We start from the raw sequence: 18,116 nt of genomic DNA on the forward strand, positions 1-18,116 counted from the left end.
AGAACTCCTGCCAGAGTATTTGAGAAGGAAGGCATCACAAATAGGCATTACAATAACGTACACATTTCGTTTTATTTGCAAATACTGTGAACAATGAAAATATCATCCTGGTTTTGTAAGAAACATACTAGCACACACTAGGTAGAAGAACCAAATACTTTGGATGTTTTCCCACACTGCTGCACAAGACAAAAATCTATAGGCCTCCTTCCTGCCACCATAACTCATTTGACTTCAATGGAAATCAGACCTGCTGTATATATTAAACTAGAAATTAACTATTCTCCCCCTACATTGTTTGGTTTTGATAAATCCCAGCTCTTGCTCCTAGCTGCAATGCACAGATCTTGACTCTGTGAGCTGTTCTGCATTCATGGGCTCTTATGGCAGCGCAGAGCCCATTAAACTCTATTGGGTCCAAACGCACTGAGCTCTCTGCAGGACTGAATCTTTAGCAGCTCTCACTGCTAGTTATTGTGCCTTGGGTTCAAACCAAACTAAAAGTAATAATATTTCCCTTTAAAATAGCTCATGTTCACAAGAAAATAAAATGGGAGGAGACTTCTAATTTTCACAACACAGACCAGGCAGAAATAAACTTACTTAGTAAAGATACATAAAGAGGGGGAAAAAAGGAAGTAAAAAGTACTCAGCAAAATATCCCAACTAGTATGGTGCGTGAAATGAATATATTAAGCCCGAATTATTTCATACAAACTATATGGCCTTAATGAAAAAAAATCTACTGAAATTTACATGCCTTTCAGTGCAAGGGTTTGGAAATAGCCTAAAAGCAGGTTAGTACCAACAGGCTCTCTGAGTTAAAATGTAACCATTTATCACAGCAGCTTTATATCATTTTATATTAGCAAAGACAAAACTGCTTAATCCTATGAGCTAGCTTATAAATCTAAGAAATGCTGTAGTAAGATAAGGAAACACTAAAAAGTAGCATTTTTAGTATGATTTTGAAGACTTCCAAACTCCCAGAAAAGTACAACGGGTCATTTATCTACACAGAGGATTAGCAAAATACTCAATTCCTTACTGTCTTATTTTACCAAAAATCCTATGCACCTAATAAGGGAAACTACTAAGGTAAATGTCAGATAATTGAACGGATCTGCTGTTCAAGGTATGTTAAACATATGGCTAGAAACACTAAGCATGCAGGCAGGACTTGCTGAGCAGTGTGCCTTTCCCTTAGTTCAACCTTCGACCAGATTCCGTAGAGGCATGCATTTTCCTCTGCTTTTAGTACTTTCTTAACGATTATGGCACAGCTAACACTGATCTTCTTAAAATGAAAGAAAAGCTACTCTTCAGATGGATTCTCCTGTGTTAAGTCAATCTGTAAGTCTTTTTATATTTTTTAAAGAGTGTGATGCTTACTATGTGAACACATTCAAATTGCCCATACACTAAAAATACCAATGCTTTGTCTGCAAAGGGAGACTGTTAAACAGCAGAATTTTTTTCAACAAGTGCACTTACTGTCTCTTTACAGATAATCTATGAGAGCTGCAGGTAAATTAAAGATAATACCTGATCCACTTTTTGCAATAAAATGCACAAAGAATATAAGAGAGCCATGAGGGTAGTGACTTGAAAACATGCAACACTTCTCATAGAATCTACAAAGACATAGGTAGTGATAAAACATTACAGAAATCTTTAGTAGATGATGTATGTTTTAATGTTTGTTTCATCACAGAGGAGATCCTAGCGGAATTAATATAATATCAAAGGGTGATTGAAAGAGCACTGTGTTACAGTCACGACATGACAACTGAACTGAAGAAGATATTTCAGGCCTTTCCTCTTTAACATTTCTGTGAAGCGTTTCTACAAACTTCAGCATGTGCAGCAATTTATTGCTGCTCTGAGACGCCTCTCTGGACTTTTTCTACTGGACATCCACTGGACAACTTCTCTCTTCAAATCCTTGCTAGGCTTGGTCACCCCAGCCACATCCCAGCAGAAGTCAGGATTAGTTAAGGTCTCTATCACGTTACAAGTTAGTTGCCCTTGATACTCCAGGAAGTGGCAGCAGAGACACCTTCTTTCATGTCTATCTTGCCATGGGATAATGTTTTTTTTTTTCACTCTTATATACCATAGACTTTCTTGCCTTGTAACCAGACTCCGGTAGTGTGTTTGGGCTACTGGAACGAAAGCAGTGTAGGATACAGGGAGAGTACCACTTAACACACTCAGGAAGAGCCAACACCAATTTTCTTTCTGCCCTGCACTCCATGCACCGATTTTCATTTACTCTCAGTGAAGTTAAAGGCTTCTGGTAACTAAACAATAATCCTAAATGATCTGGTTTATCTTCAAGAGTCATCTCTCCCCACCTTATTGCACCGTGGCACTACCTGAACTGGACAGGCTTGTGCTGTCAATCCCAGAAGCCTGCAGCAGGAAACCAAAGTGCCGTCTCAGTGACAAGCCTGCATCTTTGTAACTCTCCCTCATCCAGAAACTATTGGAGCTGGAGCCTGGCGCCTTCAGAATGTGATATAAAACACACTTCTTTGTTCAGGCTTTTTTACTAACGGTAAGTGTTGGAATCCCCTTGGCAATTAATTTCCTGGCTGGTAATCCCCTGGCTCTGATCCATGCAGAGAAAGCTGCTGCGCTGGAGGGAGGTGTGAAAGGCACACGCTCCTTTTTCACGAAATGATTTAAATGACAGTGGCCAAGTCTCAAAACTTTAAACTTGCCCTGCATAATGAAGTGAGCTCATTGTAAACTAATATAAGTAAACTCATTAAGCTGAGTGTAATGTGGCAAGTAGTGCAAATACTGCAGGTAGGATTTTCCCAATTATCTGTGGTAATATTTAAAGTGTTTTAAGTATAAGTATGCAAAGAGTATCCCATCTTATGGAGAAACAGAAATATACGTAGTATGTTAATTAGCAGTGATAATAAAGGATAAACCCTTATTCTATTGACTTCAAGAAAAATTAAGCTAACAACAACAACAAAAAATCACCATGTACCCATAATGTATCAGGCTGCTATGTTCCAAGCTCTTGCATAGGAGTACAAAACCATTCCAGAAATCCCACCTCATGCTGATAATTGGCAGAAAAATCAAGAGCTATTGCACTGCCTCTCCCTAACAGCCAGACCAGGTGGATTTGATCAGCTTTGACATACATTTTTTTTTTAGATTTTCTGAGACGAGAGGACAGAGAAGATGTGTGGGCTATAAACAACCAAACTCTGGAAGAAATCTGGACTGTTTCCTTTACTTTTAGACAAAATCTCCCACAAGAGGAAAAATGCTGGTACCATGCTCACATGTGCTGTGAAGATTGAGATAGCCTCTTTTTAATTATCCTAAACCAAGGCAGTCTTAACTATAGCACTCCAATTTTGGATTCATCAAATCAGGAAGCATCAGACCTAAAACAATATGGGAAATCCACCTGTCCATCACCCACCAGAATTTTTTTAAAAAAGAGAAGATCTCCCTGGTTGCATCTTCTTTCCACATGTTCCTGACATGGAGGGCCTACCAAAGGATCGTAAGTGATTCTGGTACCAAGGGAATAACAGAATAATCATAATAGTAATAAAAAAGAGCATTTAAGGGATGAATACCTGTGGAGCAAGATCTTGCTTTCACTGAAAACACCCTGAAAAATCTCCCTTAATTCGGGGGTACTGGATCAAGCCCGTGGCTGGCAAAAGTAACTGCTGGGGTAAGGTGCTAACTACAAAGAAAGGATGGACTTAGCTGTGCTGTGCTTCTCTGAAAATTTAGTGAGTCCCTACCTGCCGCTGTGCTGCTGCTGTTCTTTCTTTTAGTGCTTTCTTGACACATGCAGGAGAGGATAAAAGCCTAATGGGTGCGAGTGTCAGCACAATATAAATTACTGCAAGGGAAAACTTGATGCATGGCTTGGGATCTGAAAGAGGAATGTCCACCATTGTTTGTGATTATGGATCACATCACAATCTAATAGCAATTTTTATTTAATCAATAATTTCCATGCTGAACAGACAGCCCTGTTACAGAGAATCGACAAGCAGGTACTGATAGCGACAAGGCTTGTTATTAATCTTTACCCTGCCAACATATCAACCAAACTACTGTAAAAAAGCACCACCAAGATGGATTTAGAAGTAGAGCTTTTTTCTTCTTTCTTTCTTCCTGTCTTTTTCTTTCCTTCTCTCTTCTTTTTTCTTTCTCCTTCCCTCTCTTTGTATTTTTCTTTCTCTCACTTGCTCACTTTCTTTCTTTCTCTCTCTTCCTCTCTTCCCTTCCCTTTCTTTCTTTCCTTTTTCAGCTACCTAGCCCCAACCCTTTCCTCCCTTTCCAGGTATCTAATGTTTCATATACTTTATATCCTAAGTTTATTTGAAAAACCTGTGGTTTGAATTGCACAAAAAGGCAATTCATATTAAGCAATTTCACAAATCAGTGGGACCTAGCCCAGTGCTCAGTGTTAGCCATTATAGGCTAATAAATCATACTTTCTCTTTGAGATGTCAATCGCCAAAGTGCTTTGTAAAAATGTTGGCATCTGTAATTCAGCGAAGCCTTTTCATCTTGAAATAAGATGCTCCAGACTGATAACAAGAATAATCCTCTCCTGATCAAAAAAAAAATCTGCATTTTACCAATTAAAGCTGCTGCCAGAAGCCAAACGGAGCAGCACTGAGACTCCACTGTAGTTTATCTCTGCTAAACACAAGGAGGAATACAGTTAGAGCTTTGTTTCATTTTCAGCTTGACTACTTTATCTCACGAAGAACTGCAGCATCTCAGCCCCGCAATACACTTAAGAATGGTACACGGAGACCTCATACCTACAGTACAAGCCACCAAAGCTACCTACTCCCGACAAAAACACCACCCATTCATTTTATAGATTAGGCACCAGACATCTTGAAGACAAGTCACACTCAACAAAGTTTGAGCACTGGAACACTAAATTTAACCATATAAAAGACTCAGCTACTTTCTTCTATTAAGAGGTTACACAAACAAAGGAGGCAGAAAAAATGAATCCCCACAGCCCAGACCTCGAAAAAAAAAAACCTGCAGAAACTGAATCCCCGCTTAATACTTTGCAGAAGCAGTTTACCCACCCCTGCTTTCATTCATGCATGCAGAACTGCCATTTCTGTGAAAAAGCACTTGCACATGCAATAGCTGGGCCCACATTCACAGACTTATACTCTCCCAGGCACCAGGCTTCTATGGGCAAACTCTTCAGGCACAATTTGGGTGGCCAGCTGGGAAAAGATGGCACTTGTGACAAAGATACTGTAGATAAGATACTGAAGACTGGCTGCACCGTGGATAAAACCCTATTCACCTTGAGGAGACAAAAGCAGTGCAGAGACACAGCACACAACACAGGGGACTCCAGAAAGTTGGAGGTACAGCCTTCCACTGCTTCACTGCAATAAGCCAGGCTGTGTGACAGCAAACGACTGGGTCAGCCGCAGTACAGCAGAAAAACCCGCATGGAAATGCCAGCTTCGTCCAGCTGCATACGCTCTGTCCTGGCCCTTTGGACAGGACTGAATGTCCTTGCAGCCCTGAGGCAGAAAAGGGAGTAGGTCGAGCCTTCCATTTTCTCTGTTCTCCTAGAGATGCCAACAAGAGTCAGGAGCAGGAGAGCCAACTCCCACCGCAGCACTACTGCTGCCTCTGCCTTCAGTGTTCGGGCAGCAGTCTCCCTCGCAATTTGGCTGGCACCTTCTTATTTTACACTTTCTCCAAAAACTGGAAGCTATCTGTGAAACACAGCTAAAACCTGGAGGAGCTCACTAGGAACTGCAGAGCTAAATAAACACTTAAAAGAAATACGTATTTCCACAAATCAGCTGAATAGCGCTGTGTGATTAAAAGCACAGACAGACGCCAAACTCTGCTCACTGTCATGCACGGCCCTTTCAATTCAAATCCCCACTTGTTCCGATTTAAATCTAAAAGGTTGGAGTAACTTCTTAGGGTGTAGGAGGGGCACTGTTCAGTCCCTACCCGCAACAGTGAAAAGGAGGTGCTATTTAAACTACATTTGGTAGTTTAGCAATCTCTTTCAGGGCCACCAAGTCAGAGACAATGACTTTGGCAACTCATATGAACAGCAGCCATAGCAGCAGCGGCAGACTAACAACTTCTCCTGATGCTGCGAAAGAAATGCTAATTAGATGAATTAAAATAAAAAATGATTACATTTCGCTCTCCAAATCCCCTCTTAATACTTCACAGATTAGGATGGATTTATTTTTTTGTAAATGTTTTGCTATCAAAAAAAAAAAAATCCCACTTTACTTTTTTCCCTTCCGCTTCTGTGATTCACCGAAAGCCAGACTGCAGGTAGGGGAACTGCTGATGCATTTGTGGAGTGGAGTGCTTAAAAGGACCTGAGCCAAAGCACAGCTGGCCTTCAGGTCAGGCCCAGAGTGAATGTGATCTCTTCATGAGGCAGCAAGGCTGGTGCTAGATACTGCAGGAATGTGGAAAGCATCCTGGTGGCAGAGGCAGAGCAAAGAGATGTTAGGAAAGCAAACAGGGGCTGGGCCAGATCCCAAACGCTGCTGATGTCCCATGAAGCACACATAGAACAGCAGAGAGACTAGTCTGCGGTTACTTGACCTTAAAACCCAACAGCACTTACGTGGTTACCTTTGATAGGGGTTGAAGACTTTTTGCATGAAAACACATCTGTGTTAGGTACCCATATGGAAAGACAGGGAGAACAAACACGCTCTCTGGGGCATGAATCTGCATATTAGCTTTCACATGGCATACAGTGAATTGCCAGCCCATAAATGAGGCTACCATTCTGGCATATTTTAAAAATAGAGGTTTAATACTCTGTTCCATATAATTCAAAACAGTAAGGTGTTGTCTTAATTACAACTCAGCCTTTAAACAGGCAACAAGAAAGAGATCTCAAAATCTAAAAACTAAATATTCACCCAAAAGCTCTGGCCAGATGTTTTTCATGATTATTTGCTTTCTCTCTATAATCTCTCTTCCCTCTCTCTCCTCCCCCCTCTTCCCTCACAGCTACCAAGATCAGATATACTGAGTGGATGCATGAACTGAGAAACCCTGTCCATTGCTCTTGCCTCTAAAAGCGTCCCTCTGCCTTTCCCATGCTTTCCCCACCTTTAGCCCAAGCCCTGGGTTTGTATCACTTGAAGAACAATTTCTTTTGTACACAGCATTTCTTCTCCAAATTTGGATCAGGCTCCAGATTCGAGTAAAAAATAAAGTAAAATAAATAAAATAAATAGGTAAAACCACCAACAAAAACCCTTTGCTGTTGTACATAAACCACTTTCCTTTTGGCAGGAAAAGAAATGATTACTATAATGGATTGCATGTTCTTATCTATTCCTTACTCTTTTCAATTTAAAGGAAACATTTCTGAACATTTCAGGGCACTGGCTGTCATTGCCATGCACAATGAGCCTCCAAATGGGCTGAAGCCGCTCTCTGCTACTGCACTAGAATCAAATAAAATCATAAAGAAAATGCACTGAAAACAGCTTTTGCAAGTAAGAATAAAAATAAATAAATCCCTGCATGTATTACACACACATACAATCTAGGATGTGTAATTACACCCCTTCCGGACTGTGAAGGGCCTTGCTTCATGTAGCTGGGACTTTATCTGTGTCACAAACAGTTGCAAGCACACCTCCAGCTCCGAGAGAAAGGAAACCGCTAATGCACAGAGGATAAGCTGCCCTTTCGGACGGCTGTTTGTAATTGCCTGCTTACTCAGGCACAGATCCTTAGCCACACTGACATGACTAGCACCCTACCACCTTTGTCAGCCCCCGTTTGGTCATTGGACAGTTTTTCTTCTGGCAGACCAACTCGTGCACACCTGACTCACATAACCGTTTACAGCTTTGCCACTGCAACTATTACTCATGGGAATGGCTCTGATCTAAAAGACTGGCTTATCCCCTATTGCAGCTAGATGCCTTCTAAAGTAGAGAGATGAAGCTCTCTCCACTTCTTACCTATCACATCCTATTGGAGAAGAGCTGAGGTAGAAACCACGGACCAAACACAGTGTGGCAGCAGAGGGAGTAAAAGACTTTCAAAAGTCTACTGATTTGGGGTGCCTCTATTTCTGGGTGTCCAAAATTATCCACTCTGAAGGGGTCTAGTCCTTCAGGGAGAGGACGGGCTCTTCACCTGTAAATCAGATATGTTCTTAAGTGTTTCAAGCTCCACAGCATTGATTAAGGCACCCCAAATCACTACTGACACAGCAAAACTTGATCTGAAGTAGCCTCCAGACAACCTGGATTTTCTGTGGGTCTTCATGGATAACTGGACAACTTCTGCTATTCAGGGTGAAGCAGTGGAGGGTGAAAACCTTCAAAACTCAACTAAGGGAACTTTATGTACTGGTTCCTCTGAATATTGTTAGTACCTTATGATTATTAGTACCTTATGGTTATTAACAGCCAAACAATGGCTGGTACTTATGTATATAAGGGTACCAGAGAAACACAACGAACTTTCCTTTTGGCTTGCATGCAGTAACAGAGCCTGGTGTTATGCCCCTGGATACTGTTGGGGAAACTCTTCAGTCAAGGTGGCTTCTTAAAATAGACAGGAGGACTTCAGCAAACAAAATTCTGAATGTAAGACATCACTATTAGCTTAGGGCTTTTTGATCCCATCTAACCAAATGTTACAACGAGAGAATTTTTATTACTGTACAATTAAGGAGAACACACTAACAAAAAATAGTTCTGCAGTTCTTCAAGCACGTTTTTAAACAAAAATAATTATCATCACAGCTACACCGCAGGGGGATGAGAAACAGGCAGCACTGCATTTTTATGATTGCCATTGTATTAATATTTAACAACGTCAGTCATTTCCTTGAAGGATAATTTTCTTAAATAAACTTTTATCTTTATTGTCTAGCCCTTTTGCAGTATTTTATTCTTAAACTGATTTCTGCAAGAAAAAAAGACAAACAGCAACAAAAAGCAGATCTTTAAAGTATACAGTATCTTATTAGCTTCTGGGTGCTCAAATGCATTTATCACATATTTAAAACAAACTTGAGCTCAGCTAAGCCCAATTATAATATCTCGCTGGGCAGAGAAATTAATTAAACAGCTGAATGATAAAGACCCCAGCAGCAAACCGAGGCTCTAAAATAAATATGATTTTTTTTTCTTTTTTTAAATAAGAAGAGAAAGAAAGAAATCTATAACACACATGTTCAAACAGTAATGTAAGTAATCTTTTCAGGAGTGCAATGTGGTGTAAATAAGACTACCTGGCAGACGAACACAGCAGCGGCTCTAATGCTCTCTCCAACTTTGTGATTTGCTAATGTGAAACACACGCATCCCTTTTGCACCAAGTTCAAATAACCCTGGAATTCCAGCAGTGCAGCTCAGTGACTGAACCAGAACAAGGGCAGAACTTGTCAGGATTTAAGAGCTTTCAGCAAAACCCTTCAATTGCAGCCGGTACCCTATTCCATAGAAGGATATCAATTATAGATAGTGACTTGCTTTAGCAGGGCAGTCGGTACTGTCAGACACTAGATAGACAACCATGAAGAATCATGAATCTTTCTATTAACTGTAGGAGAGGGGAAAAAAGGATGGATAGGTGCTATAAATAAGGCAGAGCATCTGAATGGTTTAACACACTTCCTCTTGGTGTATGCGTCATGAAAATTTAACCATGCTGAAATGCTGAATTCTAAGTGGCACATAGCTCTTGAAAATAAGAGCTTCCGCACCAAAATCACTGCTGTGTCAAATCCTTCTGGGTGGGTCAATGACAATTTTTTTATGTAGCTTTTTAGTTATTTATTCATAACAGCCCAGGTTCTGATCATAAATTCAGAAAGAAAACATTGTCTCTTGGAACCTAAAAACACTTCCATTTGCACCCACATTTTGCACTAGCAATAACAGGACTTAGCTATGGAAAGTCAAGCAGAAAAATACCATCAAATACTAAGTATTGTGCCAAAGACTTCGATTTCTGCTGTAGAACAGTACCATACATACAGACACAGACACATTTAAATTTACCCTTTCACATATAAACATATATAGCTACATCACACACAGCTATTTAATTCAAATAGTCCTAGAATCTGACTTGTTTACTGTTGATTTCAGAGTAAATTAAGTCCCATCATGCGCTGAAAGGCAATAAAGCTATCTTCATGTGAGAGAGGGACCGGAAAGCATAATAATAAGCAAATATAAGCAAATAATAAGCAAAATAAGCAAATTTACATCTACCTCTATCCAAACACATACATCTGTGTTTGTGGACAAACATCCATACATGATGAAAGTAATGATATCCAACATGTGAACTGCATACATTGTGGAAAAATTCTCCTGAACTCCACTCTGCCTTGCTAGACTGGAATTTGCACTTACGCACCTCGCCTAGAGCTTACCGCAAAACTAGCAGCTAGAAAGACACTTCCATCTTTTCCCTAAATACTGCAGTTTCTCTAAAATTCCAGCAGTTTGTGATACAAGACTTGGACAATAGTCTGTTCTTGGCCAATAGATATTTTGGGTCTAATATGATACCTTACTAACATGCATGGCTATAAAAAATAGCTTTGTTTTCCTGAAGAAGGGGGAAAATACATCATTTTAAGTCTTACTGCTTGCTTGCATAGATCCTGGAAGATTCAGCCTTAGTAGGATGTACAGGAATCCTTTTCAGGTCTTCTTTTGAAATTCTGCATTTTACAGATTTTTCTCTTCCCAGATGAACTTGCAGAGCCCAGGGAACTGGTTTGGAAAGCTACAGTTGTACAGGTGCAGGGATATTCCAATTATTTCTAAGTCAAGCACACAAATGCATTTTCCTTTCTATTGCATATACGCTACATATCACATACTCAACGAAGTGAGCGATAGGAGTTTCTTGCAACTCTTTGTGAAGATCTACATAGTTGATTCTTAGTTTACTATGTAGTTCACTTCCTACTCCTAGTGTGGGCCAGTAGATATGTGTATACATTGTGATGTACTGCCTTATAAAGATATCTGCCCTACTTCTGAACACGTGACTGCAGCTCTCTGCTCATGCTAATTAGCCCTGCTAAGTGTAAGGGAATATAGGGACCCTGTGAGACATTACCTGAATGAGCCTAGGCAGTGCAATTTAAGCCTTTAGTGCCTGTATCTACGCCAGTTGCCCCTTCCTTGGAGATTACTATTCTGGAGTAGGGGTCAACAAAACAGGATGGTTATCTATATTTCTGCTCTTCTGGGTCACAGTCCAGCATCTTATTTCAACCATCCCCTTCAAGTTTGGCTGGAATGACTGAGGCCTCCAATCCATTCTGCTGGTGCTGGCAGAGGGTTGGGAATCACCTGCAGGGCTGCAGCGCTCAGCACAAGACGCAACACAGCAGAGCTCTGCAGCAAGATCTGAAGGTTGGTATCTACTACCCTACAGAGCCTTGAGCCTGTTGGGAAGCACAGCACCATCCCAGCGACAGTACTTCTTGCGTGCAAGCTAGCTCAGGTACTCCAGACAGCAGTGAGTGACTTGATGCAGACACATGCTGCTGCATGCAGCATCCAGCAGCATGGGATTCTGGGCTGACTGGGCCTCCAGCTGCAACTGCAGTGCAAATATTACACTGTAATGGATCTACTTACAACACTGAGACACATATTCTCTCTCTGCATAATTTGCGTGCACATATGCATACACCAAGTCAGAAACTCACCCAATGCAAAGTCACTGAGGTAAGTGTAGTACCTACTTGTACCTACTAAGATTTACCCACCAGTATTTGGGTATGAGTCATACATTAGCCGCATCAGTGAGGAATTTTTCAAAGGCCAAATTGCTATGTACAGACTTAAAACCTTCTTTCATAATCACACAACCAAACTAAACCGGGACAACTCTGCTGTGAAACCCTACTGAGATTCAGACTTCACTTTCCCAGTTGCTGCAGGTGGACATCAGAGGCCTGTGACAATCAAGGGCAGACAAAATACGAGAAGTAAACAGCGGCGAAGGGCCAGACTTTCAACAAAGGTCAATGTCTAAAGCTCTTCGCAATTCTGGACAGAAATAACTTGCTCAACTCCACACAGCAGGCCTCTGTCAGAGCAGCAGAAGAAATCACAAACTAGAACCCCATCGCTGAGTCACACTGACTCTTGCAGTTTGATTTGTGCTACTTAAATGTGATGGTTGCAATGATGATGATGGTGATGATGATGATCTTATTGTCTTCAGGATCTCAAGTCACGACTTGCTCCTCATAATCTTAAATGCTGTCAAAACACATCTGAATCTTGACCCTTGCCAAAAAGAACTCCTTGTATCACAGATTCCTTTCTCATCTGCCTGTTTTTATTGCTATAGAAATCCATTTGAGATGCTGCCATCATACAAAAGTATATGAAGTATGTTTTTTTCAGAGGAGTCTTGCTGCTGACTCTTACATTACAGCCAGATCCTCTAAAAAAATCATACCAGAAACAACAAATGTTCTTAAAAAAAAACAGAGAAAAAAGAACTATCACACCATCAATCTAATTCACCTAAAACTATAAAACATTAGCTAATAGGCACAGTGGAATTTAATTAGATTTTGTATCTGAAAGTTCAAAAAAATTCTCTTCCTTTTTTTTCAATACCAATGGCATCTTTATTCTGAATTTTTCTTTTATTTCTTATATTTTGGTGTAAATTACTTATCATCATCATTGGGATCATTTTTGAGTACTGAGAAAGGTTTTCCAGGCATTGTAAAGCTTCAATTTTACAATTATTAGCAGATATAAAGACTGCCTCTGCAGATTCCTAGATGATGTCAATCGGCCTGTTTGCATGGAATCAACTGCAAGACTGACACTTGATCTTTTAAATGCCTCCAATCCTTTGCAGCAGCCAGTCATATGGCTTTTCTTCCCCAAAAGATATTATGTCATTAAAAGACTCTCTCCTTACATTTCATTTTGGCCTATTAAAATGTTACATTGCATTTGGTGCAAAAATTGTCCACAGATGCTGCATAGAAAGTTGCATTAGAATTTTCAGTGTATCACAAAATTTCAATTTGTGATATTCTTTCATTTATTATTACTGTTACTACTGCTATTTAATTATAATAAGAATAATAACAAGGAATTAAAATACACCCTGAAGAACAATTGCCAGCACCACCAGACTCTCACACTCCAGCAAGTGCAAGCTGGCATTGCTTTACTGAAGTTAATTTTGTAGCATCATCTTGCCATAGTTGAGAATTTTGTGCATGGGGTTTGGAAATACATGTTTTTAATAATTTATAAATAATTTTATAAATAAATTTTTATATAAAATTATATAAAAATATATAAATATAAATTTAGATAAGTTTTATAAATAACTAGGGGGAAATACATTTTTCAACAAGCTATTTCAGTAAGACTGGCAAGATTACACAACGTATTTTACAGGATCCTCAGGAAGGTATTAAGTATTTTCTAGAAGAACACAATTCTGATGCACAAATCACTTCCTGAAGATGATCTTTTCTAATCTGGATACAAGGAATTCCTTTTTGTTTCAGAGTATTTAGATTAGTCCTATGCGACCCTGCCAGCTAAGGAGCTTGGAAATACAGGGAGATTGTACTTGCTAGGACACATTCCTGATTTTGATGATTCCTTTTCTATCTTATCATTATACCAAATAGCAAAAATAATTTATTTTGGGGAGGTGACAAATAAGAAGACAAAACAAGACAGATAAAACTAATGCTTGGTGTAGTGTAAATAATACTATATGGTTTGCTTTTGCTAAGTAACTCTGTCTCCATGAATCTTGCCAAATAATCCACTTCAGTTTGCACACAACAGTAAATTGATACATAAAAAACCCTGCAAATCCTTAGGGAAGAAGAAGAATCCCTCTCCTCTCCCATTTCTACAGTAACAGTCTCTTTTGGGGAAAAAAATCAAACTTGGGTAAAGGTTAATAATAATTCATGTCCAGCTTACTATTACTCAATAACTATCAAAGTCTCTAACTCAAAATAGCGTTTGCTGGCTTACAGGATCAGAGCCATTACAATCTCTATTGAAGACTTTATTGAATTTTACACTAAGCTTTAGCTGACTGAACAGGTCAAGCACTGTGGCTCAGAGTTTTCTTTATTCTCAGAAACTCATAAACCCCTCTCCAGTTTGCAACGCTGTTGGCTAAGAAACTTGACTCAGCACAGGGTCAGAGACCCTGACCCCCATGAAAAAGGTCACGTAGTTTTAAAACCCAGTTCCTGAATACTATTAACTTACATGCACTAGCTGTTCCTGTGTGTCAAACTCCCGGGAACAGCCTTCCCAATGGCAGTTTGTCTCGTAGACCACTTCAGGCTCCTGTTTGCTTTCATCTTTGTCCCCTTCCTCTTTTACAAGGGTCATTCCTTCTGGCTGTTCCTGGAGAGAGGAAAAAACAGGGTTAGGAGAGAGGAAATTCTGAAACAGAAGAGAAAGAAAAGTGAATTACTTCAGTATTAAAAGAAGGATGCGGGGGGAGAGAATATGTTATTCTCAGTTCTGTCTATTGCTCCGTTTTATAAAATACAAAAGCTCAAAACAGGCCTCGTAAGCCAAAAAGCACAAGCAGACTACATGTAAAATATATTTCTCCTCCCCAGAATTATTCAGGACAGAGAATTTCTGAAAGAATCCCTTCACACATCAGTTATAACCAGATCATAAAGGCTCAGCTTCCCTCTCTTCATATTTAAGCAGCTCATTATTTACACACTTGTCCCTTATCATACAGGGACATTACTCATGAATAAGGCACTAATCAATATAGTTAATTTAATCAGAATTTGATGTTAGTACTACAGACAAATATAAACTGGATCACCAATAATCCAATGAGTGTTTTCATTGTTGATCCAGTGACAGTTTTGTACACAAAAATCTTTCCAAAAATAGATTGATAATTTTCTGGCTAACTGTTAATCTATTCTCGTGTATAATGTCTGCAGAAGGAAAGGGAGTATTTAATTTTGGGTTTTGATTTTCCAGCTTCCGTTCCTCAAAGTACTTAATTCTTCCCAGTTTGCCGCTCAGGTTAAGAGTCATGTTAGAGTAAACATTCATTTCAGATTATGCACTCATGCTTTCTTTCCATTTCAGGATGGATCTAGACAGACTTTTTGTTTTCATGGATTCACTTGCAAGAGCAAGGCTCTAATTCTGATCTCCCCTAAGCTGTCACAAATCAGGACTAACTCTAGCAAAATTAGTTGTGTTAACTGGTATAGAAAATAGAGTAAACAAGATCAGAGTTCAATACCGAGGCTTCAATTCAGTTCAGTGCTAAATTCTGTTAAAAGTCAATGTGACCATTAATATTTTTGCTGAACAGAAATTTTTTCCTGAATAAAGACCTGAATGTCTTTCATTCACTTTTCCTTGGAGAACGGAGGGCTGGGCAGGTTCTGAACAGAGGCAACTCTCCTCTCATCCTGCAACAGACCCATGTAACAGAGCAAATCCTCACTCTTTATACCTAATTCTACAATCAGTCCCTTGCTATTATGAGTTGATGCCGCCTCTGTGTGTACTAGATGAAGGGCCATTAGAGGGCAGGAAGCCTTAACACATGTGCTATAGGTAAGGTGTATCTTCCCTCCAGCAGTGAGATGAAAGGCCTACTAACGTAACCTAAACGCCATACCTGCACGCTTCCTGCACTTGGGCTGGGGAGGTCCTCATCAGGTTTTATCTTGGAGCGCTTGTTGTGCATTGGATCTCCAGTGCTGCTCACTGCAGATTCGCTTGTGGGTTTATTCTGCTGCAGGCAGTTTTTTTCCCCAAAAAAGACAAAATTAGACTGTGATAAATATGTAGCTCCAAACAGAAATATGCAGCATCTGCTCAGTAACTTTATTTGGAGATGCTACACTGTTAATTATATTGGATATGCAATTACATTGTGCTTCAATTACATAGCATTAACTTGTGGAATAGCTGCATCACTCAACCTTGTATTGGAGTTGGGAGGGAACAGGAAGGAGCACATTTGATGTAATTCTTTATTACAGACCAATGCTGTTTTTGTCAAGACAGGGAGGGGTAGGAAGAACTTGATTTTCCACATAATGATGACTTCAGAGAGGCAATTTTGAAAAAGTGAAATCACTCTGCATTAGTTTGAATAAACACAAGATACGTTTTTAGATACCTGGAGGAGAGGTTTTCCTTTATATCTGCCTACCAAATTTTCAGCTGTTTCCTGAGTTTCCAGTTATAATAGTGGCTAGGAAGAAAAACTGAACTGAGCATGAAAATCTCAGCCAGAAAATCTAGATGAAATCCTGTACTTTCTAAAGTCAATAGCAGAACTACTGCTGACATAAACAGGCCAGGATCTTGTTTTATCTCATGCTGTGCTAGACTGAATACTGTTATCTATACCTGCAGATGGATCTTGCAGGAATCCAGAGATCTTTCAGAGATATCTGAACTTGAACGGACCCCACAAAAAATTAGCAGTTCCTACAGCAACATATGCTGTTTCTACATTTGTAAGAGCTAGACAGGAGATAACAGCTCTCAGACTGACAAATAACCTATCATAGGTCATTTGGAAACAAACAACATTAGTTAATAAGAAGTGTAATGCAAACTGCAATAAACTCCACATTATGGACCTGATTTACTGCTACACAGCTCTAGCTTTTGAGATCGTTATTGAAAAAATTAATGCAAACTCACTAAATCCAATTTTGCATAAATCAGAGAAGAAAGCCTCCCGACTTCTGCACAGTCTTGAGAGCTACTCTGTACTCACATATGTTCAGTAGGGCAAAATACGACTCTGTGTCTAGAGGTGCATTATAGTTACCCTAATTTGGAGGCGGAAGTTACTAACCTCTAACAGGTATTGTTTTAATGCATTTTTTGCCTTTCCTTGTTTCCCACCTATATTAAGTTGTCTAATCCAGGAGAGATGGTTTTGAATGAGAAGCTGCCAAAGCACACTGAAATATTTATGAGGGCTAAAAAGTATACTTCGAATCAGAAGTGCGCATACACTCTTGTGATTTATAATAGAGACTGCCAACGTTACAGCTGCAAGAAAATTGTTACTGAAGGTTCTCAGTGGCAGTTGTGATTAACTGCCAACAAGACAACATGATTTGTTTCATTTTCCATTTTTAAATTAACAAGGTGCAAAGATTCCTTTTGCTTTCTCTCACCTGTGTGGACTCAGAAGGCCCAGAGCTGACCTGGACAGGGTTCAGGACACTGGGGATGCCTGGGATGGGTCTCTGGGTAGGAAAAGTTGGAGCAGGATGAATGAGTGGAGGGCTGTGTCCAAAGGCTGAACCTAAGGTCTGCTGACGACTTATAATTTGCTGATGCATTTGTTGAAGGGATACTGGTGTAGGAGGGTATGTGAAACTCAGAGCAGGGCTGAATTCAGGAGAAAAAGGAGAGAAGAGGGAAGAAAAAGATAATGGTCATTACAATATGGAACTGTGCAGATCAAACCTTTAAAATATTTTTGATATATTGGCACTAATTGAAGTTAGATTCCTCCCCTTCCCCTCTTTCTTCATGCCCCAAAAGATGATAAACATTGCTTTTAAATCCAGAGTTGGCTTGGATTTACTATCAAGTGCAAAAATAACACCATAACAAAATGTAACATATTTTCCTAACATTTACCACAAAAACACAGAAAGCTGAGTGAAATAAAATTCAGAAAAACTGAAATAAAAGGCAAGCAGTTCAATAACAGCTGTTTATTGCAATAACAAACTTTATATAAAGAAAAAGAATGGGTGCCTACACGCTTTGTAGTACTTTTATTGATAATGCAGTTCCCCTATGTTCGTGTGTATGAAGCAATTCCTTTAATCTTGGCTCGTGCTACGCTCTTTCATATGTCTCTAGATCTTATTACAAGAGGAGAGAAAATCAATTGGTTAAATGTGTTCTGAACACCATGCTTGTCATATCACTCATTTGTTTGTAAAGATGGAAAGCTCAGTTCATCCAGAATGTCACCTAAAGAATTTCCATCAGTGCCGTTTGGTTACAGAAACTGATGGATTAACCTTTCCCCTCTGA

The 18,116-nt window shown here is 39.6% G+C and overlaps 1 protein-coding gene across 2 annotated transcripts in view; it reads right to left on the reverse strand.

The window, feature by feature from the left end:
• Window positions 1-18,116, reverse strand: part of GLI3 (GLI family zinc finger 3) — a 211,881-nt gene that overhangs the window by 23,829 nt on the left and 169,936 nt on the right. The window contains exons 9-11 of one of the 2 annotated variants that reach the window (XM_062569587.1): window positions 17,240-17,456; window positions 15,715-15,828; window positions 14,313-14,453 (exon numbers count right to left, since the gene is read on the reverse strand). In XM_062569587.1, coding sequence (XP_062425571.1) covers window positions 14,313-14,453; window positions 15,715-15,828; window positions 17,240-17,456 — 472 coding nt within the window. Of the gene's footprint in view, window positions 1-14,312; window positions 14,454-15,714; window positions 15,832-17,239; window positions 17,457-18,116 lie in introns of both variants that reach the window. The other variant, XM_062569586.1, reaches the window with a different exon arrangement.

This window comes from Rhea pennata, chromosome 2, assembly GCF_028389875.1.
Source record: "Rhea pennata isolate bPtePen1 chromosome 2, bPtePen1.pri, whole genome shotgun sequence".
NCBI classification, from domain to species: domain Eukaryota; kingdom Metazoa; phylum Chordata; class Aves; order Rheiformes; family Rheidae; genus Rhea; species Rhea pennata.